Source organism: Pseudophryne corroboree, chromosome 1, assembly GCF_028390025.1.
Source record: "Pseudophryne corroboree isolate aPseCor3 chromosome 1, aPseCor3.hap2, whole genome shotgun sequence".
Taxonomy (NCBI): Eukaryota; Metazoa; Chordata; class Amphibia; order Anura; family Myobatrachidae; genus Pseudophryne; species Pseudophryne corroboree.
The window spans coordinates 68,037,301-68,060,266 of record NC_086444.1 but is presented as its reverse complement, the minus strand read 5'-3'; the positions used below and the strand labels follow the sequence as shown (position 1 = coordinate 68,060,266).

The 22,966-nt window shown below is 50.2% G+C and overlaps 1 protein-coding gene across 5 annotated transcripts in view; it reads left to right on the top strand.

Annotated features, from left to right (window-relative positions):
* Positions 1-22,966, top strand: part of LOC135055867 (threonine--tRNA ligase 1, cytoplasmic) — a 407,014-nt gene that overhangs the window by 361,165 nt on the left and 22,883 nt on the right. For all 5 annotated transcript variants that reach the window (XM_063960452.1, XM_063960445.1, XM_063960437.1 and 2 more), the window contains 3 exons: positions 14,099-14,199; positions 14,291-14,395; positions 21,015-21,087. In XM_063960452.1, the coding sequence (XP_063816522.1) occupies positions 14,099-14,199; positions 14,291-14,395; positions 21,015-21,087 (279 nt within the window). The remainder of the gene's footprint in view (positions 1-14,098; positions 14,200-14,290; positions 14,396-21,014; positions 21,088-22,966) is intronic.

The window sequence follows — 22,966 nt, the reverse complement described above, 5'->3', positions numbered from 1 at the left end:
TATAGCTGCTGTGTGGTTCCTATTCCGTGTATCTCGCATATTGCTATCCCTATATTCTGTACCCTGAGGTGGGCTAAGTGCATCAGGATCTCGAATATAGTTTTCACAGGATATACTGTTTGGTATTTTTCTCTGTGTATTTTAGTCACCATATACCACTTAAATTCTCTGTTTGTGAGCTGCATTTGCAATCGCACTCCACAGGTGTTTTTTGTCAGGTACTCTGTCTGGCTTTATTGAACTGTTACGCCCTAGGGCTACATTTTCCAATAATGTCTGCGTCTCAGGGCGGGAGATTCGTGGCTGATCCTGCGTCATGAAGTGCTGACGCCGCAAATTTATCTAAGGAAAATATTCCAGCTGAGGGTCCAGGTACTGGGGGGTCTGTACCCCTCAGTCAGCCTGCAGCACCGGTGGCATACCAAGACCCACCTTGGGCTGCTTTTTCTAATTTACGGACTACGCTGGTAATGAGACTTGCGCCCCCTGTGGGACCTCCTGTGCCTTTACAATCACATATTGTCCCTGTTGCAAATCCACCATAGGCGGATACTCTTTCGACTCAGTTACAGCAGTTAAATCAGTCTTTGGTTAAACAAAAGACTGACCCTCGCCCTCCTAAGACAAAAGGGTCATCTAAATGGGCCATTTCTTCCTCACAATCCACTCATGTTTCGGATACTTCATCCGATGAAGATGGGGTATATTCGGATCCATCAGACACTGATGCAGATGCTTCTGATGGGGAATCTACAACACAAGTTGATGTTCCTGACCTCTTGGAGGCTATCAAACTGATTCTTCAAATTTATGATTAAACTGACCCTCCAGATACGTCTAAGAAACCTGATAAGTTCAAACGTCAGAAGGTTACTAAATTAGTTTTGCCACATTCTGACCATTTAATTGACATATACGTCAGGAATCCTGGGAGTCTCCAGGAAAGAAATTCTCCCTGTCGAAAAAGATGCTAGCTCGTTATCCCCTCGCTGCAGAGTTAAGTAAATATTGGGAAACACCACCTCCGGTCGCACATCTTGTGTGTCTTCTACTCTGCCTGTCACTACTTTCACCTCTCTGAAGGAACAGACGGATAAGCGCGTCAAGGGTTGTTTGAAGTCTATTTACACTCTTGCGGGTGCTGTACTTAGACCTGCAGCTTCTTGGGCTGCAAAAGCTGTTGAAGCCTGGGTTCAAGAAGTTGAGGCGAAGCTACCTCTGAAATTTTCTGATAATGCCAGACAGTGTCTTTCATATATTACCACAGCCTCTCATTACATTCAGGAGGCGGCTTCTGTTGCCGGTGTACTGGCGGCCAAAGGTCTACTACGTCCATTCTGGCTCGCCGGATTCTGTGGTTGCAGTCCTGGTCTGTGGATCTGGACTCTAAAAAGACTTTGGAGGTGATCCCTTTTAAGGGAAACATCCTTTTTGGGGAGGATCTGAACAAGATTGTTGCTGACTTAGTGTCTGCTAAAACTGCATGTCTGCCAAGTACTAATCCTTCGGCTCCAAAGGCTAAGAGTACCACCTTTCGTTCCTTTCGACCTCCGAGTAAAGCAAAGGGTCAGGCGTACCCGAAACAGGCTCGCACTTCCAAAACCTCTAAGCCCAAACCTAAACGTTCCTGGGCTGGCCGTCAGCCTGCTTCCAAACCAGACAAGCCTGCTGCATGACGGGCCGGGCCTCCCCCTGGGGTATACCACTTCTGCGGTTCGCCCAGGTATGGTTACAGACCACTTCAGACGCCTGGGTGAAGGAAGTCGTCACTCACGGATACGCCATCTCTTTCAAGAAACGTCCCTCTTGCCAGTTTTGCTCGACAAAAATCCCTTTGGATCCGTTGAAAGCAAAAACTCTACACTTGGTGGTACAATCCCTCCTGGATACAGGAGTGATAGTGCCTCTGTCTCAGAGAGGCAGGGGGTACTATTCAACGCTGTTCCTAGTTCCAAAACCGAATGGATCTTCCTGGCCCATTCTCAACCTCAAGTCTTTGAACAAGTTTGTGAAGGTCTCCAAATTCCATTTGGAAACTTTGCTGTATTCTTCTGGCTTTGAAGCCCAAGGACTATATGGTAACCCTGGACATACTGAATGCTTACCTACATATACCTATTGCCATGTAACATCAGCAATAACTGCGGTATGCTATTGGCAACCTACATTATCAATTCCAAACCTTGCCTTTTTGACTGACCACACCTCCGCGGATCTTCACCAAGGTCATGGCAGTCATGACGGCTCGTCTCTGACGTCAGGGTATCAGGATCCTGCCGTATCTGGACGACTTGTTGATCCTGGCGAACTCACCAGAGGTTCTCCTCCGTCATCTGGAACTGACAGAGTGGCTCATCAACTGGAAGAAGTCCTCGCGGGTCCCTGCTCAGAGCATGGTGCACCTGGGTGGCGTTATTAGACACACACAACCAAAGACTGTTCTTGTCTCCGGAAAAGGCCCTGAAACTCAGGACAGGATAAGATGCTTCCTCTCTTGCCCACGAGTGTCGATACACTCGGCAATGTAAGTACTAGGCCTCATGGTGTCGGCTTTCGACATGGAGTACACTCAATTTCATTCTCACCCTCTGCAGCGGTTAATCCTTTCCAAGTGGGACAGCCTTCCTCACCGGATCAGGCCTCACATGATCTCTTTAACTCCGGAAGTTAGTCTGTCTCTGACCTGGTGGCTCCAGGACCAACGATTGAGCAGGGGTCGTCCCTTCTGGATCTCCAACTGGGTCCTTCTAATGACGGATGCCATTCTGCGGGGTTGGGGCGCGGTGTTGGAGCAACACTCTCTTCATGGTTGGTGGACCAGGGAGGAATCACTCCTCCCGATAAACATTCTGGAGTTGCGGGCAGTGTTCAATGCTTTGAAACTGGTCCTGTTCAAGTACAGTCGGACAACTCCACCGTGGTGGTGTACATAAATCATCAAGGCGGCACTCGAAGATGCATGGCAATGATGGAAGTGTCAAAGATTCTTCTCTGGGCAGAAAACGTCATCTGCCAGCAATATCGGCAGTGTTCATTCTGGGGGTCCTCAACTGGGAAGTGAACTACCTCAGTCATCAGGACGTACACGCTGGAGAGTGGAGTCTTCATCCGGTAGTCTTTCAACTCCTAGTGGACAAGTGGTGCCTACCAGATGTAGACCTGATGGCGTCTCGACACAGTCACAAGATTCCGTTCTTTGGGACAAGGGATCCTCAAGCAGCGTTCGTGGACGCGCCGGCAATTCCATGGAACTTCCGGCTGCCGTACGTGTTCCCTCCGGTGTCACTCCTGCCCAGGTTAATAAGGAAGTTCAAGCAAGAAGGACGAATGCTACTTCTAATCACTCCAGCGTGGCCCAGACGGCATTGGTTCTCAGACTTACAGGGTCTCTCGATAGTGTCCTCTTCTACTTCCGCAACGCCCAGACCTCCTCGTTCAGGGCCCTTGTGTCTACCAGGATCTGGCCCGACTGGCTTTGACGGAGTGGCTCTTGAAGCTTCAGTTCTGAGGGCTAAATGACTTTCTGAGGTGGTCCTTCAAACGATGTGGAAGGCCCGTAAACCGGCTTTGGGTCGAATTTATTATAGGTTCTGGAATTCTTACTTCACCTGGTGTGTGGCTAAGAATTATGATGCATACAAGTTCAGTACTGCCAAACTTTTGGCTTTTCTGCAACAAGGCCTGGACTTAGGTCTTCGTCTGGCCTCCCTCAAGGTTCATATTTCAGCCTTGTCCGTATGGTTTCAGAGAAAAATTGCGTCTCTACCTGTCGTTCATATTTTCACTCAGGGTGTTTTAAGGATTCAACCTCCCTATGTCCCTCCTGGGGCTCTTTGGGATTTGTCTCTTGTGCTGGATGCTCTACTAGAGTCTCTGTTTGAACCCCTTGAGTCTGTGGACCTTAAATGGCTTATGCTTAAGGTCTTGTTTTTGCTGGCTATTGCCTCTGCTAGGAGGGTTTCGGACTTTGGTGCCTTATCCTATCGGGTTTTTCACCGTGACCGTGCGGTTCTTAGAACTCACCCTAGTTATCTACCTAAGGTGATGTCGTCTTTCCACCTTAACCAAGATATTGTGGTTCCGGCCTTAATCTCTCCTGGTTTGTCCTCCAAAGAATGGTCTTTGGATGTGGTACGGGCTCTCCGCATATATGTGAAGAGAACGGCCTCTATTAGGAGATCTGATTCTCTATTTGTCCTTTTTGGTTTTCACAAACGTGGCAGGCCTGCGAATAAGCAGACCTTGGCCAGATGGATTAGAATGGTGATTGCACATGCTTATGTACAGGCTGGACTTCCAGCTCCTGCTACTATTAAGGCCCATTCTACTCGATCTGTCTGACCTTCTTGGGCGGCCCGCCGTGGTGCGTCCCTAGATCAATTGTGCAAGGCAGCTACTTGGTCCTCAGTGAACACGTTCATCAGGTTCTATGCCTTTGGTACTTCCGCCTCCCAGGATGCTTCCTTTGGACGCCGGGTTCTTGTGCCCGCTATATTGCGTCCCCTCCCATGAGGAACTGCTTTAGGATACCGCTGGTATTGTTCCCTGTGGAATACAAGTGTACCCCGCTGCAGAAAAGGAGATTTATGGTAAGACTTACCATTGTTAAATCTCTTTCTGCGAGGTACACTGGATTCCACAGGGCGCCCACCCTGACGAACTTGGCTACTTTGGGTTTGTATGGCATTAGCCGCTGGTACCGTGTCCTGTTGTGAGAATGTGTTTAGCTGTGGCTACTAATGATTGTCGTCTCTTTTTTACCTGCTACTGCATTGGACTGGTTAACAAAACTGAGCTCCAGTGCCTGGAGGCGGGGTTATAGAGGAGGCGGTGTAGTGCATCCTGGGAACAGTCAAAGCTTTAGCCTGTTGGTGCCTCGGATCAAAATCCAACTCTACACCCCGATGTTATTCCCTATGGAATCCGTTGTACCTCACAGAAAGAGATTTAACAATGGTAAGTCTTACCATAAATCTCCTTTTCTCTAAACCTCAGCTCTGAAATAGTGAAACTTACATTTATAGGCTGGGTACCCTCCATCACGACTTGACAATGGACCCTCTGACAGAGTATACACACTTACCGATCTGCAGCCCGACGTGTCAGTCAGGACACCCAGCTGGGCGGGCATTTGAATTTGCCCACCCAGCCCCCTGCAGCAAGTGTACGGGCAGTCGATGGACCACCCGTACACACAGCCAGATGTGCTGCACCGCCGACGTGATATGTTTGTGAACGTTATCGTTCACTGTCATATTTGGTTATTACACACCCGTCGACGGGCTCATTATATATCGGTCGTTCACTCAAGCGACCGATATATATTGCCTAGTTTGTACCCAGTTTAAGGCTGATATTAAATTGAAGGTCCTAATAAATAAATAGTCACCTGTGCTCAAGCATGGATATTCTTCAAACGTGGACTGTAATGGCAGAATATGGGACACTATGCCATAGATATCTAGTATGACAGACTAGTGTAGTTCCTCGATTAACCAGAAGAGGTCACACTATGTCTGCTACATAAATATCTAATAGTCGAATGCAAAGAGGTAAAACTTCACCGTACTGTAGGATGAAATGTAAACGTTCTACTAAGTGTTCGATCTGCAAGGCCGCCACTTGTTTGCGGTTTTGTTTGTGGGCTTTAAAACCGCAATAATATTAAATATATAAAACACTCCTGGTTTTGCAGTTAATAATTTTGCTGTTTTACATCCGGCTTTGCTTAGTAAATATCCCCCTGAGACACAAATGGGAGGATAACACTGTGCAGATAGTGGGAAGAATGAGATGGTTTGTGCTAGAGGAGCTGGTTCCTCTACTATATTCAGAGCAATACAGCTATATATTCTACACCATGTGTATCACATTTGTTTAAGAATAGAAGAAGCAATAATTCTAACTGCCTTAAATCTGTGGCTGCCCCTGGTTCCCTTTGCCACTTGTTGTGGCGCTTTCCTGGGTTCTATCTTTTTGGATCGCCATAATGGAATGTTTCCTGATAATATGGGTGGCTGCTCCTCTTAATTGCTAAGATACAGATGTGTCCTGCCTCGTATGCACGTGGGAATGCGTCATGGGAACAGTTTGCAGTGAGCTGATGCAAATAGTGGCACCATGCATTCCCTTTGGGTGCAGGCATGCGAGCGAACCATTTGTGGGCACACTTTTCGCAGTCGCTGCATAGCGGAGCCTGGCTACATCTGTATGTGTATTGGGATTTCTCTGACGTCCTAAGTGGATGCTGGGACTCCGTAAGGACCATGGGGAATAGCGGCTCCGCAGGAGACTGGGCACAACTAAAAGAAAGCTTTAGTCTAACTGGTGTGCACTGGCTCCTCCCACTATGATCCTCCTCCAGACTTCAGTTAGAATCTTGTGCCCGGCTGAGCTGGATGCACATTAGGGGCTCTCCTGAGCTCCTAGAAAGAGAGTATATTTTAGGTTTTTTATTTTCAGTGAGATCTGCTGGCAACAGACTCACTGCTACGAGGGACTAAGGGGAGAAGAAGCGAACCTACCTGACTGGAGATAGTTTGGGCTTCTTAGGCTACTGGACACCATTAGCTCCAGAGGGATCGAACACAGGACCCGACCTCGATCGTTCGGTCCCGGAGCCGCGCCGCCGTCCCCCTTACAGAGCCAGAAGCATGAAGATGGTCCTGGAAATCGGCGGCAGAAGACTTTGGTCTTCAACAAGGTAGCGCACAGCACTGCAGCTGTGCGCCATTGCTCCTCATGCACACCTCACACTCCGGTCACTGATGGGTGCAGGGCGCTGGGGGGGGCGCCCTGAGCAGCAATATAAATACCTTGGCTGGCTAAAAATCACAATATATAGTCCCAGAGGCTATATATGTGATAAATACCCCTGCCAGAATCCATAAAAAAATGCGGGAGAAAAGTCAGCCGAAAAAGGGGCGGGGCTATCTCCCTCAGCACACTGGCGCCATTTTTCCCTCACAGCTCCGCTGGAAGGATCGCTCCCTGGCTCTCCCCTGCAGTTTCAAGCTACAGAAGGGTAAAAAAGAGGGGGGGGGGCACTAAATTTAGGCGCAGTATAACTTATATAGCAGCTATAAGGGGAAATAATTCAGTTAATCCCTGTATTATTATAGCGCTCTGGTGTGTGCTGGCATACTCTCTCTCTGTCTCCCCAAAGGGCTTTGTGGGGTCCCGTCCTCTGTCAGAGCATTCCCTGTGTATGTGCGGTGTGTCGGTACGGCTGTGTCGACATGTTTGATGAGGAGGCTTATGTGGAGGCGGAGCAGATGCCTATAATTGTGATGTCACCCCCTGCGGGGCCGACACCTGAGTGGATGGTTATGTGGAAGGAATTACGTGACAGTGTCGACTCCTTACATAAAAGGTTTGACGACATACCAAATATGGGACAGACGGCTTCTCAGCCCGTGCCTGCCCAGGCGTCTCAAAAGCCATCAGGGGCTCTAAAACGCCCGCTACCTCAGATGGCAGACACAGATGTTGACACTGATACTGACTCCAGTGTCGACGACGATGAGACTAATGTAACTTCCAATAGGGCCACATGTTACATGATTGAGGCTATGAAAAATGTGTTGCACATTTCTGATGTTACCTCAGGTACCACAAAAAAGGGTATTATGTTTGGAGAGAAAAAACTACCAGTAGTTTTTCCTCCATCTGAGGAATTAAATGAAGTGTGTGAAGAAGCGTGGGCTTCCCCTGATAAGAAACTGGTAATTTCTAAAAGGTTACTAATGACGTACCCTTTCCCGCCAGAGGATAGGTCACGTTGGGAAACATCCCCTAGGGTGGATAAAGCGCTCACACGCTTGTCAAAGAAGGTGGCACTACCGTCTCCGGATACGGCCGCCCTAAAGGAGCCTGCTGATAGAAAGCAGGAAGCTATCCTGAAGTCTGTATATACACACACAGGTATTATACTGAGACCAGCTATTGCTTCAGCATGGATGTGCAGTGCTGCAGCTGCGTGGTCAGATTCCCTGTCGGAAAATATTGATACCCTAGACAGGGACACTATATTGCTAACCGTAGAGCATATTAAAGACGCAGTCTTATACATGAGAGATGCACAGAGGGATATTTGCCGGCTGGCATCTAAAATAAGTGCAATGTCCATTTCTGCCAGGAGAGGGTTATGGACTCGGCAGTGGACAGGTGATGCAGATTCTAAAAGGCACATGGAAATTTTGCCTTATAAGGGTGAGGAATTGTTCGGGGATGGTCTCTCGGACCTCGTTTCCACAGCAACAGCTGGGAAGTCAGCATTTTTACCCCATGTTCCCTCACAGCCAAAGAAAGCACCGTATTATCAGGTACAGTCCTTTCGGCCCCATAAGGGCAAGCGGGTTAAAGGCGCGTCCTTTCTGCCCAGAGGCAGAGGTAGAGGGAAAAAGCTGCAGCATACAGCCAGTTCCCAGGAGCAAAAGTCCTCCCCCCGCTTCCTCCAAGTCCACCGCATGACGCTGGGGCTCCACAGGCGGAGCCAGGTACGGTGGGGGCCCGTCTCAAAAACTTCAGCAATCAGTGGGCTCGCTCACGGGTGGATCCCTGGATCCTTCAAGTAGTATCTATGGGGTGCAAGCTGGAATTCGAGACGCCCCCCCCCCCGCAGTTTCCTCAAATCTGCCTTGCCAACAACTCCCTCAGGCAGGGAGGTAGTGCTAGAGGCAATTCACCAGCTGTATTTCCAGCAGGTGATAGTCAAGGTACCCCTACTTCAACAAGGACGGGGTTACTATTCCACAATGTTTGTGGTACCGAAACCGGACGGTTCGGTTAGACCCATTTTAAATTTGAAATCCTTGAACACATATATATAAAAAAATTCAAGTTCAAGATGGAATCGCTCAGGGCGGTTATTGCAAGCCTGGACGAGGGGGATTACATGGTATCACTGGACATCAAGGATGCTTACCTGCATGTCCCTATTTACCATCCTCACCAGGAGTACCTCAGATTTGTGGTACAGGATTGTCATTACCAATTCCAGACGTTGCCGTTTGGTCTTTCCACGGCTCCGAGGGTATTTACCAAGGTAATGGCCGAAATGATGATACTCCTTCGGAAAAAGGGAGTTTTAATTATCCCGTACTTGGACGATCTCCTGATAAAGGCGAGGTCCAGGGAGCAGTTGTTGGTCGGGGTAGCACTATCTCGGGAGGTGCTACAACAGCACGGCTGGATTCTAAATATTCCAAAGTCACAGCTGGTCCCTACGACACGTCTACTGTTCCTGGGGATGGTTCTGGACACAGAACAGAAAAAAGTGTTTCTCCCGGAGGAGAAGGCTAAGGAGCTGTCATCTCTAATCAGAGGCCTCCTAAAACCAAAACAGGTGTCGGTGCATCACTGCACGCGGATCCTGGGAAAGATGGTAGCTTCCTACGAAGCAATTCCATTCGGCAGGTTCCATGCAAGAACCTTTCAGTGGGACCTGTTGGACAAGTGGTCCGGATCGCATCTTCAGATGCATCGGCTGATAACCCTGTCTCCAAGGACCAGGGTGTCTCTGCTGTGGTGGCTGCAAAGTGCTCATCTTCAAGAGGGCCGCAGATTCGGCATACAGGACTGGGTCCTGGTGACCACGGATGCCAGCCTTCGAGGCTGGGGGGCAGTCACACAGGGAAGAAACTTCCAAGGGCTATGGTCAAGTCAGGAGACTTCCCTACACATAAATATTCTGGAACTGAGGGCCATTTTCAATGCCCTCAGTCAGGCAAAACCCCTGCTTCAAAACCAGCCGGTACTGATCCAGTCAGACAACATCACGGCAGTCGCCCATGTAAACCGACAGGGCGGCACAAGAAGCAGGACGGCGATGGCAGAAGCCACAAGGATTCTCCGATGGGCGGAAAATCACGTGTTAGCACTGTCAGCAGTGTTCATTCCGGGAGTGGACAACTGGGAAGCAGACTTCCTCAGCAGGAACGACCTCCACCCGGGAGAGTGGGGACTTCATCCAGAAGTCTTCCAACTGATTGTAAACCGTTGGGAAAGGCCACAGGTGGACATGATGGCGTCCCGCCTAAACAAAAAGCTTGAAAGATATTGCGCCAGGTCAAGAGACCCTCAGGCGATAGCTGTGGACGCTCTAGTGACACCGTGGGTGTACCGGTCGGTTTATGTGTTCCTTCCTCTTCCTCTCATACCAAAGGTACTGAGGATAATAAGGAGAAGAGGAGTAAGAACTATACTCATTGTTCCGGATTGGCCAAGAAGAGCTTGGTACCCGGAACTTCAAGAAATGATCTCAGAGGACCCATGGCCTCTGCTGCTCAGACAGGACCTGCTGCAGCAGGGGCCCTGTCTGTTCCAAGACTTACCGCAGCTGCGTTTGACGGCATGGCGGTTGAACGCCGGATCCTGAAGGAAAAGGGCATTCCGGAGGAAGTCATTCCTACGCTGATTAAAGCTAGGAAAGAAGTGACCGCGAACCATTATCACCGCATTTGGCGAAAATATGTTGCGTGGTGTGAGGCCAGGAAGGCCCCAACGGAAGAATTTCAGCTGGGCCGTTTCCTGCACTTCCTACAGTCAGGGGTGACTATGGGCCTAAAATTGGGTTCCATTAAAGTCCAGATTTCGGCTCTATCGATTTTCTTTCAAAGAGAACTGGCTTCACTGCCTGAAGTTCAGACTTTTGTTAAGGGAGTGCTGCATATTCAGCCCCCTTTTGTGCCTCCAGTGGCACCTTGGGATCTCAACGTGGTGTTGGATTTCCTAAAGTCTCATTGGTTTGAGCCACTTAAAACCGTGGAATTGAAATATCTCACGTGGAAAGTGGTCATGTTGTTGGCCTTGGCTTCGGCCAGGCGTGTATCAGAATTGGCGGCTTTGTCATGTAAAAGCCCTTATCTGATTTTTCATATGGATAGGGCAGAATTGAGGACTCGTCCCCAGTTTCTCCCTAAGGTGGTATCAGCTTTTCATTTGAACCAACCTATTGTGGTGCCTGCGACTACTAAAGACTTGGAGGCTTCCAAGTTGTTGGACGTAGTCAGGGCCCTGAAAATGTATGTTTCCAGGACAGCTGGCGTCAGAAAGACTGACTCGCTATTTATCCTGCATGCGCCCAACAAGTTGGGTGCACCTGCTTCAAAGCAGACTATTGCTCGCTGGATCTGTAGTACGATTCAGCTTGCACATTCTGCGGCTGGACTGCCGCATCCTAAATCAGTGAAAGCCCATTCCACGAGGAAGGTGGGCTCTTCTTGGGCGGCTGCCCGAGGGGTCTCGGCTTTACAACTTTGCCGAGCAGCTACTTGGTCGGGGTCAAACACATTTGCTACATTCTACAAGTTTGACACCCTGGCTGAGGAGGACGTAGAGTTTGCCCATTCGGTGCTGCAGAGTCATCCGCACTCTCCCGCCCGTTTGGGAGCTTTGGTATAATCCCCATGGTCCTTACGGAGTCCCAGGATCCACTTAGGACGTCAGAGAAAATAAGAATTTACTCACCGGTAATTCTATTTCTCGTAGTCCGTAGTGGATGCTGGGCGCCCATCCCAAGTGCGGATTGTCTGCAATACTTGTATATAGTTATTGTTGAGCCATCTGTTGAGAGGCTCAGTTGTTATCATACTGTTAACTGGGTATTGTATCACGAGTTATACGGTGTGATTGGTGTGGCTGGTATGAGTCTTACCCGGGATTCAAAATCCTTCCTTATTGTGTCAGCTCTTCCGGGCACAGTATTCTAACTGAAGTCTGGAGGAGGGTCATAGTGGGAGGAGCCAGTGCACACCAGTTAGACTAAAGCTTTCTTTTAGTTGTGCCCAGTCTCCTGCGGAGCCGCTATTCCCCATGGTCCTTACGGAGTCCACAGCATCCACTACGGACTACGAGAAATAAAATTACCGGTGAGTAAATTCTTATTTTTTCCGTGCTCTCCGTCTGGGTAAGCCAACGTGGAACATTCTATTCTGGGTAAGCCATGGTTAATCTGTTGATGGAAGCAGAAGTCCAGTACATGAATAACCAGTGGAAATCCTTGTTCTCTTGTTTTATGTATAAGTGAGTAGCCTGATGAGCCACCCTGCGGAACATTATACATATAACCACAGTAGTAGAGAGTCTATGTAATAAAGCCTAGTTAAGGTAGAGCAGCTGCAGGTTCTCCCTACAGTCACTGAGGAGAACGCTCTGTCCTAGTCCAATCATTGATGTGCAGCCGTGTATGGAATATCCTGAATCCGGGAATTACTGCTCTCTGCGACTCCAGTTTCTATTCTCCAGTGATCCTGTTAGAATTACCATGCTATGCAGAGCCGGATTAACAACAGGATGGCTGGTGGTGGTTGCCGGGAGTCCAACGCTGATTGGGGGCCCATACACATAGCTACATCAACGGCATGGGGGGTGGGGCTGTGACATATGGGTGGTCATTCCGAGTTGTTCGCTCGCTAGCAGTATTTTGCAGCCGTGCAAACGCTATGCCGCCTCCCTCTGGGAGTGTATTTTAGCTTAGCAGAAGTGCGAACGAAAGGATCGCAGAGCGGCGGCAACGTTTTTTTTTGTGTGCAGTTTCTGAGTAGCTCAAAACCTACTCAGCGCTTCCGATGACTTCAGACTGTTCAGTTCCTGTTTTGACATCACGAACACGCCCTGCGTTTGCCCAGCCACGCCTGCGTTTTTCCTGGCACGCCTGCGTTTTTCCGAACACCAAGAAACGCCCTCTTCCTGTCAGTCACTCTGCGGCCAGCAGTGCGGCTGAAAAGCTTCGCTAGATCTAGTGTGAAACTACATCGTTCGTTGCAATAGTACGCCGCACGTGCGCATTGCGCCGCATGCGCAGAAGTGCCTTTTTTTTTTTTTTGCCTGATCGCTGCGCAGCGAACCAATGCAGCTAGCGATCAACTTGGAATGACCCCCATCAACTGGGGGCCTTACAGTGTGTTCAACACATTTCTGGTGCTGGGGGTATTAACACATTATACAATGAAATCACCTGTATATCATGGTGACAGTGTTATTGGTAAGGGCCCCACAAGTTGTTGCTGTGGGGCCCCCACAAACCTTAATCCCTCCCTGATACTATACCTGATAAGTGTACTCTGTGCTGTATACGTTATACTGCCCTATCACAAATTAGGACACCAGAGTGTCTCCATACTGGGTAAATTGGGAGCAGTAATTCCATGTACAGATCAGTCTCTCCTGCTCTTACCCAATGATCACATTCATCATTACACTAGATCTGTCAGAGGGTCCTTCCTAAATCACTGCTTTAGAAATGTTATTAGGGATCTCCGGCTGATTGGTAGTTTTGTGAAAAATGTTAATGAAATCCATGAGTTTAAAGAGAATATAAAGAAGTCCTACATGTGATACTGGGAGAGCTACAAGCGGATGGGCCAGCAGTCACTAGATGGGGGGAGGGATCTAATGAATCCCTGCCCGGAATGGGAAGCGTATTTCTGTATCCGTATTCTCTCAGCAGCAGGCCTCAGCATCTCTCAGCATGAAGGGCCCTGTGGCACACACTCTTGTGTGGAACTGCATCTTGATACTTTATTGACACACAAGGAAATGAATTGCCCTCGGAGACTTTGCACTTTTGGACAAATCGTGTTGCGATGACGAAAAGGCTCTGTGCGTCTAATAGAGATCTTACCAGGCATGGTACCGAGCTCACGCATTGCTGAGATCAGAGAGATCCTAATTTCTCCAGTGTCCCCGAGCACCTCCCTAGTCCCCCATTGTAACTGACCTGTCTCTACACACAGCCATGAGGCAAGGCCGCATAGTACTGTATGTGCGTCACACGTGCTCCCCCCGGGATAGATCTTATTCTGTCTATACACATAGCCGCAGCAAAGTCCAGATAACGTACTGCGGCTTCTCCGGCAGCGTACTATAGCATTGCGCTTTCTGGGATCACCCTTTTGCCTGTTCCGGTCTATGAATGTTATGTTTGCTGAAAGGAAATAATCTAGCTTTGCCGTACAGCAGATTGTGTCACCCTCCATTCCCAGCGTAAAGTGGATTATTCTCCCTGACTCTATACTGATCAACCTTTTTTCTACTGCGACAAGTCTTAGTTATTATGAAAGTTGATAATTAGCTTCTTCAATGTTGATTTTTCCAGATTGATATCCAGATTAAGGACGCCATCGGCCGGTACCACCAGTGCGCCACCATTCAGCTGGATTTCCAGCTCCCCATTAGATTTAATCTCACCTATGTCAGGTGAGTCGGGGGCACTATGTAAAGGGTTCTCTATATAGGTGGTGGTTCCCCCCTCCCCCCTCTCATGTTACCCTCTGCTTTATACCCGCAGCCCAGATGGTGATGACAAGAAGAGGCCAGTTATCATTCACCGCGCCATCCTGGGATCTGTGGAACGGATGATTGCTATATTGACGGAAAACTATGGCGGAAAATGGTAACTGCTGAGCTGTAGAATGAACATGTCCTAAAACCTTCCATAGCTGTTCAGTTATTGGGCAGCCTGTGCAGTTATTGGGCAGCCTGTGCAGTTATTGGGCAGCGTGTGTGCAGTTATTGGGCAGGGTGTGCAGTTATTGGGCAGGGTGTGCAGTTATTGGGCAGGGTGTGCAGTTATTGGGCAGGGTGTGCAGTTATTGGGCAGGGTGTGCAGTTATTGGGCAGGGTGTGCAGTTATTGGGCAGGGTGTGCAGTTATTGGGCACCCTGTGCAGGTATTGGGCAGCCTGTGCAGGTATTGGGCAGCCTGTGCAGGTATTGGGCAGCCTGTGCAGGTATTGGGCAGCCTGTGCAGTTATTGGGCAGCCTGTGCAGGTATTGGGCAGCCTGTGTGCAGGTATTGGGCAGCCTGTGCAGTTATTGGGCAGCCTGTGCAGTTATTGGGCAGCCTGTGCAGTTACTGGGCAGCCTGTGTGCAGTTACTGGGCAGCCTGTGTGCAGTTATTGGGCAGCCTGTGTGCAGTTATTGGGCAGCCTGTGCAGGTATTGGGCAGCCTGTGCAGGTATTGGGCAGCCTGTGCAGTTATTGGGCAGCGTGTGTGCAGTTATTGGGCAGCGTGTGTGCAGTTATTGGGCAGGGTGTGTGCAGTTATTGGGCAGGGTGTGTGCAGTTATTGGGCAGGGTGTGCGGGTAGGTATTGGGCAGGGTGTGCGGGTAGGTATTGGGCAGGGTGTGCGGATAGGTATTGGGCAGGGTGTGCGGGTAGGTATTGGGCAGCGTGTGCGGGTAGGTATTGGGCAGCATGTGCGGGTAGGTATTGGGCAGCATGTGCGGGTAGGTATTGGGCAAGGTGTGCAGGTATTGGGCAGCCTGTGCAGTTAGTGGGCAGGGTGTGCAGGTAGTTATTGGGCAGCCTGTGCAGGTAGGTATTGGGCAAGGTGTGCAGGTATTGGGCAAGGTGTGCAGGTATTGGGCAGCCTGTGCAGGTATTGAGCAAGGTGTGCAGGTATTGGGCAGCCTGTGCAGTTAGTGGGCAGGGTGTGCAGGTAGTTATTGGGCAGCCTGTGCGGGTAGGTATTGGGCAGCCTGTGCGGGTAGGTATTGGACAGCCTGTGCGGGTAGGTATTGGACAGCCTGTGCGGGTAGGTATTGGGCAGCCTGTGCGGGTAGGTATTGGGCAGCCTGTGCGGGTAGGTATTGGGCAGCCTGTGCGGGTAGGTATTGGGCAGCCTGTGCGGGTAGGTATTGGGCAGCCTGTGCAGGTATTGGGCAGGGTGTGCAGGTATTGGGCAGGGTGTGCAGGTATTGGGCAGGGTGTGCAGGTATTGGGCAGGGTGTGCAGGTATTGGGCAGGGTGTGCAGTTATTGGGCAGCCTGTGCGGGTAGGTATTGGGCAGCCTGTGCGGGTAGGTATTGGGCAGGGTGTGCAGGTATTGGGCAGCGTGTGCAGTTATTGGGCAGCCTGTGCAGTTATTTGGCAGTTAGTGAGCAGCCTGTGCAGGTATTGGGCAGCCTGTGCAGTTATTGGGCAGGGTGTGCAGTTATTGGGCAGGGTGTGCGGGTAGGTATTGGGCAGCCTGTGCGGGTAAGTATTGGACAGCCTGTGCGGGTAGGTATTGGACAGCCTGTGCGGGTAGGTATTGGGCAGCCTGTGCGGGTAGGTATTGGGCAGCCTGTGCGGGTAGGTATTGGGCAGCCTGTGCGGGTAGGTATTGGGCAGCCTGTGCGGGTAGGTATTGGGCAGCCTGTGCAGGTATTGGGCAGGGTGTGCAGTTATTGGGCAGGCTGTGCGGGTAGGTATTGGGCAGCCTGTGCGGGTAGGTATTGGGCAGCCTGTGCGGGTAGGTATTGGGCAGCCTGTGCGGGTAGGTATTGGGCAGCCTGTGCGGGTAGGTATTGGGCAGCCTGTGCGGGTAGGTATTGGGCAGCATGTGCGGGTAGGTATTGGGCAGCCTGTGCGGGTAGGTATTGGGCAAGGTGTGCAGGTATTGGGCAGCCTGTGCAGTTAGTGGGCAGGGTGTGCAGGTAGTTATTGGGCAGCCTGTGCGGGTAGGTATTGGGCAAGGTGTGCAGGTATTGGGCAGCCTGTGCAGGTATTGGGCAAGGTGTGCAGGTATTGGGCAGCCTGTGCAGGTATTGAGCAAGGTGTGCAGGTATTGGGCAACCTGTGCAGTTAGTGGGCAGGGTGTGCGGGTAGTTATTGGGCAGCCTGTGCGGGTAGGTATTGGGCAGCCTGTGCGGGTAGGTATTGGACAGCCTGTGCGGGTAGGTATTGGGCAGCCTGTGCGGGTAGGTATTGGGCAGCCTGTGCGGGTAGGTATTGGGCAGCCTGTGCGGGTAGGTATTGGGCAGCCTGTGCGGGTAGGTATTGGGCAGCCTGTGCGGGTAGGTATTGGGCAGCCTGTGCAGGTATTGGGCAGGGTGTGCAGTTATTGGGCAGGCTGTGCGGGTAGGTATTGGGCAGCCTGTGCGGGTAGGTATTGGGCAGCCTGTGCGGGTAGGTATTGGGCAGCCTGTGCGGGTAGGTATTGGGCAGCCTGTGCGGGTAGGTATTGGGCAGGGTGTGCAGGTATTGGGCAGGTATTGGGCAGGGTGTGCAGGTATTGGGCAGGGTGTGCAGTTATTGGGCAGCCTGTGCGGGTAGGTATTGGGCAGCCTGTGCGGGTAGGTATTGGGCAGCCTGTGCGGGTAGGTATTGGGCAGGGTGTGCAGGTATTGGGCAGCGTGTGCAGTTATTGGGCAGCCTGTGCAGTTATTTGGCAGTTAGTGAGCAGCCTGTGCAGTTATTGGGCAGGGTGTGCAGTTATTGGGCAGGGTGTGCAGTTATTGGGCAGGGTGTGCAGGTATTGGGCAGGGTGTGCAGTTATTGGGCAGCCGATGCGGGTAGGTATTGGGCAGCCTGTGCGGGTAGGTATTGGGCAGCCTGTGCGGGTAGGTATTGGGCAAGGTGTGCAGGTATTGGGCAGCCTGTGCAGTTAGTGGGCAGGGTGTGCAGGTAGTTATTGGGCAGCCTGTGCAGGTAGGTATTGGGCAAGGTGTGCAGGTATTGGGCAGCCTGTGCAGGTATTGGGCAAGGTGTGCAGGTATTGGGCAGCCTGTGCAGGTATTGAGCAAGGTGTGCAGGTATTGGGCAGCCTGTGCAGTTAGTAGGCAGGGTGTGCAGGTAGTTATTGGGCAGCCTGTGCGGGTAGGTATTGGACAGCCTGTGCGGGTAGGTATTGGGCAGCCTGTGCGGGTAGGTATTGGGCAGCCTGTGCGGGTAGGTATTGGGCAGCCTGTGCGGGTAGGTATTGGGCAGCCTGTGCGGGTAGGTATTGGGCAGCCTGTGCGGGTAGGTATTGGGCAGCCTGTGCAGGTATTGGGCAGGGTGTGCAGTTATTGGGCAGGGTGTGCAGGTATTGGGCAGGGTGTGCAGGTATTGGGCAGCCTGTGCGGGTAGGTATTGGACAGCCTGTGCGGGTAGGTATTGGACAGCCTGTGCGGGTAGGTATTGGGCAGCCTGTGCGGGTAGGTATTGGGCAGCCTGTGCGGGTAGGTATTGGGCAGCCTGTGCGGGTAGGTATTGGGCAGCCTGTGCGGGTAGGTATTGGGCAGCCTGTGCAGGTATTGGGCAGGGTGTGCAGTTATTGGGCAGGCTGTGCGGGTAGGTATTGGGCAGCCTGTGCGGGTAGGTATTGGGCAGCCTGTGCGGGTAGGTATTGGGCAGCCTGTGCGGGTAGGTATTGGGCAGCCTGTGCGGGTAGGTATTGGGCAGCCTGTGCGGGTAGGTATTGGGCAGCCTGTGCAGTTATTGGGCAGGGTGTGCAGTTATTGGGCAGCCTGTGCGGGTAGGTATTGGGCAGCCTGTGCGGGTAGGTATTGGGCAGCCTGTGCGGGTAGGTATTGGGCAGGGTGTGCGGGTAGGTATTGGGCAGGGTGTGCAGGTATTGGGCAGCGTGTGCAGTTATTGGGCAGGGTGTGCAGTTATTGGGCAGGGTGTGCAGTTATTGGGCAGCCGATGCGGGTAGGTATTGGGCAGCTTGTGCGGGTAGGTATTGGGCAGCCGGTGCGGGTAGGTATTGGGCAGCCTGTGCGGGTAGGTATTGGGCAGCCTGTGCGGGTAGGTATTGGGCAAGGTGTGCAGGTATTGGGCAGCCTGTGCAGTGTGTGCAGGTAGTTATTGGGCAGTCTGTGCGGGTAGGTATTGGGCAAGGTGTGCAGGTATTGGGCAGCCTGTGCAGGTATTGGGCAAGGTGTGCAGGTATTGGGCAAGGTGTGCAGGTATTGGGCAGCCTGTGCGGGTAGGTATTGGGCAGCCTGTGCGGGTAGGTATTGGGCAGCCTGTGCGGGTAGGTATTGGGCAGCCTGTGCGGGTAGGTATTGGGCAGCCTGTGCGGGTAGGTATTGGGCAGCCTGTGCGGGTAGGTATTGGGCAGGGTGTGCAGGTATTGGGCAGCCTGTGCGGGTAGGTATTGGGCAGCCTGTGCGGGTAGGTATTGGGCAGGGTGTGCAGGTATTGGGCAGCCTGTGCGGGTAGGTATTGGGCAGGGTGTGCAGTTATTGGGCAGCCTGTGCAGGTATTGGGCAGTTAGTGAGCAGCCTGTGCAGGTATTGGGCAGGGTGTGCAGGTATTGGGCAGGGTGTGCAGTTATTGGGCAGCGTGTGCAGTTATTAAGCAGCCTGTGGAGGTATTGGGCAGTTAGTAAGCAGCCTGTGCAGGTATTGGGCAGGGTGTGCAGGTATTGGGCAGGTTGTGCAGTTATTGGGCAGCGTGTGCAGTTATTGGGCAGCCTGTGCAGGTATTGGGCAGTTAGTAAGCAGCCTGTGCAGGTATTGGGCAGCCTGTGCAGGTATTGGGCAGTTAGTAAGCAGCCTGTGCAGGTATTGGGCAGCCTGTGCAGGTATTGGGCAGTTAGTAAGCAGCCTGTGCAGTTATTGGGCAGCCTGTGCAGGTATTGGGCAGGGTGTGCAGGTATTGGGCAGGGTGTGCAGGTATTGGGCAGGTATTGGGCAGCCTGTGCAGGTATTGGGCAGGGTGTGCAGGTATTGGGCAGTTAGTGAGCAGCCTGTGCAGTTATTGGGCAGCCTGTGCAGGTATTGGGCAGGGTGTGCGGGTAGGTAGTGGGCAGCCTGTGCGGGTAGGTATTGGGCAGCCTGTGCGGGTAGGTATTGGGCAAGGTGTGCAGGTATTGGGCAGTTAGTGAGCAGCCTGTGCAGGTATTGGGCAGCCTGTGCAGTTATTGGGCAGCCTGTGCAGGTATTGGGCAGGGTGTGCAGGTATTGGGCAGCCTGTGCAGTTATTGGGCAGCCTGTGCAGGTATTGGGCAGTTAGTGAGCAGCCTGTGCAGTTATTGGCCAGTCTGATGAATGGGTTATTCCATATCAAAAAAAATTATTTATTTGTTATACACCTTATCGATCTGTATGTTCTGCGATTTATTGCACATCAGTGAGTCAATTGATAATATTAAACAACAAAGCCAGTATTTGACATTTAATATTCATCAGATACTTATATTGTGGTATTTATTAATGTACTTAAAATGTTTTATAGTTTACTAAATATATCCAATTGTAAAGCGCAACGAAATTTGCTGCGCTATATAAGAAACTGTTAATAAATAAATTATAATAAATATATCCATCATGCACTCTTCCCCTATGTGGCAAGTGGACTACAGCTGGGTGCACACTACGCAATTATCAGGCTGATCAGCCAATTATTGGCCCGATATTATAGCGTATATACAGCAGCGTTAGCTGATAAACTACTACAAACGCTCCTGCAACGGTCAGATCAGGAGGTTTACATGCTGCACACGCTATCTCATTCCCAACCTCCCAATCACATTGAGGAGATCTGAAGAAAATACACTGAGCTAGACATTGCTTAGTGTGTACGGGTGCACACCAATCCCATAATCGCTCTGTTGGAGCTTTTATCGGATTGGTAGATCCTCTAGCATTATAAACAGATACTTCTCTGAACAAGCAGTGGCTGATAGTCTTGCAAACTTGCTTTGCTGAACTGCACTGCTCAGATTTGTTGACTTGTGTACAGGGGCGGGGCCAGTGATGTCAGCGCAGCTCAAATGACTGTAGTCTCCGCCTTTTTTGGCCTTCATCAGATTTGACTAGGGAAGTGGGGGAAGTAATACTTTGAACAGTGTGTTATACCTGATTGGCTGGTACTATGGGGGTAATTCTGAGTTGATCGCAGCAGGAACTTTGTTAGCAGTTGGGCAAAACCATGTGCACTGCAGGGGAGGCAGATGTAACATGTGCAGAGAGAGTTAGATTTGGGTGGGTTATTTTGTTTCTGTGCAGGGTAAATACTGGCTGCCTAATTTTTACACTGCAATTTAGATTGCAGATTAAACACACCCCACCCAGATCTAACTCTCTCTGCACATGTTATATCTGCCCCCCCCCCCCTGCAGTGCACATGGTTTTGCCCAACTGCTAACAAAGTTCCTGCTGCGATCAACTCAGAATTACCCCCTATATCTCTTGCCACTTTATCACTCTCCAGGACTTGGTACATCTCTCCCATGTGTGCTGTGTGACTACAGTGTGATAATTATTCCTCTTAATGCATCCATTCACCGCTGCCCATTTCCTGTGTTTCCTTCCCACAGGCCTCTCTGGCTTTCTCCTCTGCAAGTGATGGTTGTGCCCGTGGGGCCGACATGTGACGAATATGCTCAACAGGTCAACACAAGCAATGTCTTCTTTTATTTCAAATCTTCGCTTTTCCCAGAGAAACATCCATGTTCCTGGGTTGTATATAGCTAATGTGCAGAATGCGTCTGTATTTCCCTAGCTACGTGTGCTGTAAGGCCCACAGAGAGCAGCACTAGTCCCTCCAATAACCGCAATGTGTATAATTCTGTGTAGCCAGGAAATCACTTAAGAAAGCAGGTTGTTCTCCTAAATTCAGTTATAGCTCTATTAACTTGTGACTTGGGTTAACCAGAACTGGAGTACATACATTATATGCCCAAGCTGTTTCATGCACATATATGACACACCCTGGCTTAATGTGTATATGTATGTATGTATATATATATATATATATATATATATATATATATCCACTGGAATTGATTTACTTGTATGTGCGGCATGCACCATGCTGATACAAGAAAACGCAGGCGGCACACCACAGACTTTTTTCAAAATAAAAAGTGTATTAATAAAGTAATATAAGGTCCAACGTTTCAACACCGCGCGGGGTGTTTTTTTTCAAGGGCAGGTACTGTGAGAACAAAGCTCCTGTCCTTGAAAAAAAAACACCCTGCACAGTATTTAAATGTTGGGCCCTATGTTGCTTAATTAATACACGTTTAAAAAAAAAAAAAAATCAGTGGAGTGCCGCCTGCGTTTCTTGTATTAGCATGGTGCATGCCGCACATACAAGTAAGCCAATTCCAGTGGTATACAAATCAAGGAGGGCATCCGGGCATTAACCATTTACAGGAGTGCCAATCAATTAACACAGCTTTATACACATATATGTATATACACACACACACACACACACACACACACTAATAGTTCCTCCGTAAAATATATATTAGACACAAGCGTGAGTAATGGGCACTCCCCAATTTTCTGGGTGGCAGCCAGGCGACGACAACGTGTAGTGGTAAATTACACAAAATTGGAGATGAAAACAATAAATTAAGCACGTTATAGGCGCTGGTCAAAGTGAAATTTGTGCACTTAGTGCTACACATGTGAACACAAGGACAAGAAAAATAAAGTTTGTCATGTAAGAGCTGAGTCTTCGGACCATTTTCTCGGCCCAAATGGTAAGAGATGTATCCAAACAGTAGGATAAGAAATAGAGCAATTAATACATTGTGGTGCGTATTTCTTAAAAACCAGGTACCTTGCTCATACATACATACATACATACATACATACATACATACATACATATACATATATATATATATATATATATATATATTTATATTTTGCCTGATGATCTTAAGGAATTTTGTATATGCTTTTTCTCCGGCAGGGTCCACAGGATAGCAATGGGATATGATGGGGCGACAGCGGATTTGCACCAATCAGTCAAAGCTTTCCGGCTTCCCAGCATGCAACGGGCCCGTCCATATATCCTCGCCCCCTGCTCAGGCAAATCAGTTTTTTGTTTGGTGCGGCAGGAGCCGGACCATGGTCAGAGTGCTGCTGGTTTTCTAAGCAGCCCTAAGCTTTCTTATGTTATTTTTATAGTCTTACTAGTTTTTTTTGAGTGATCTTTCTAAACAGCGTCTTATACGCTTAGAAAGAGTCGCTCCAACAACTCTCCGCCGGGTCACGACAACGCTTACCCACGAGTGCAGTGCTGTTTCTGCGGGCGTCTGTGTCGGATATACTAGCAGGTCCAGCAAACGTTATCAGGCTGTGGCCGGAGCACGGGGAGAAGGTAAGGCATCGATTCCGCTTAGTATATGGAATACGAACACAGCCGCACTGTATTGGGAGGAGACTACCAAACAGTCGCTGACGCAGCTGCCATCGCGGGTGCACCAGCGGTAGGCCTTAGGGATCACAGGCACCAGGAATAGCATGAGGC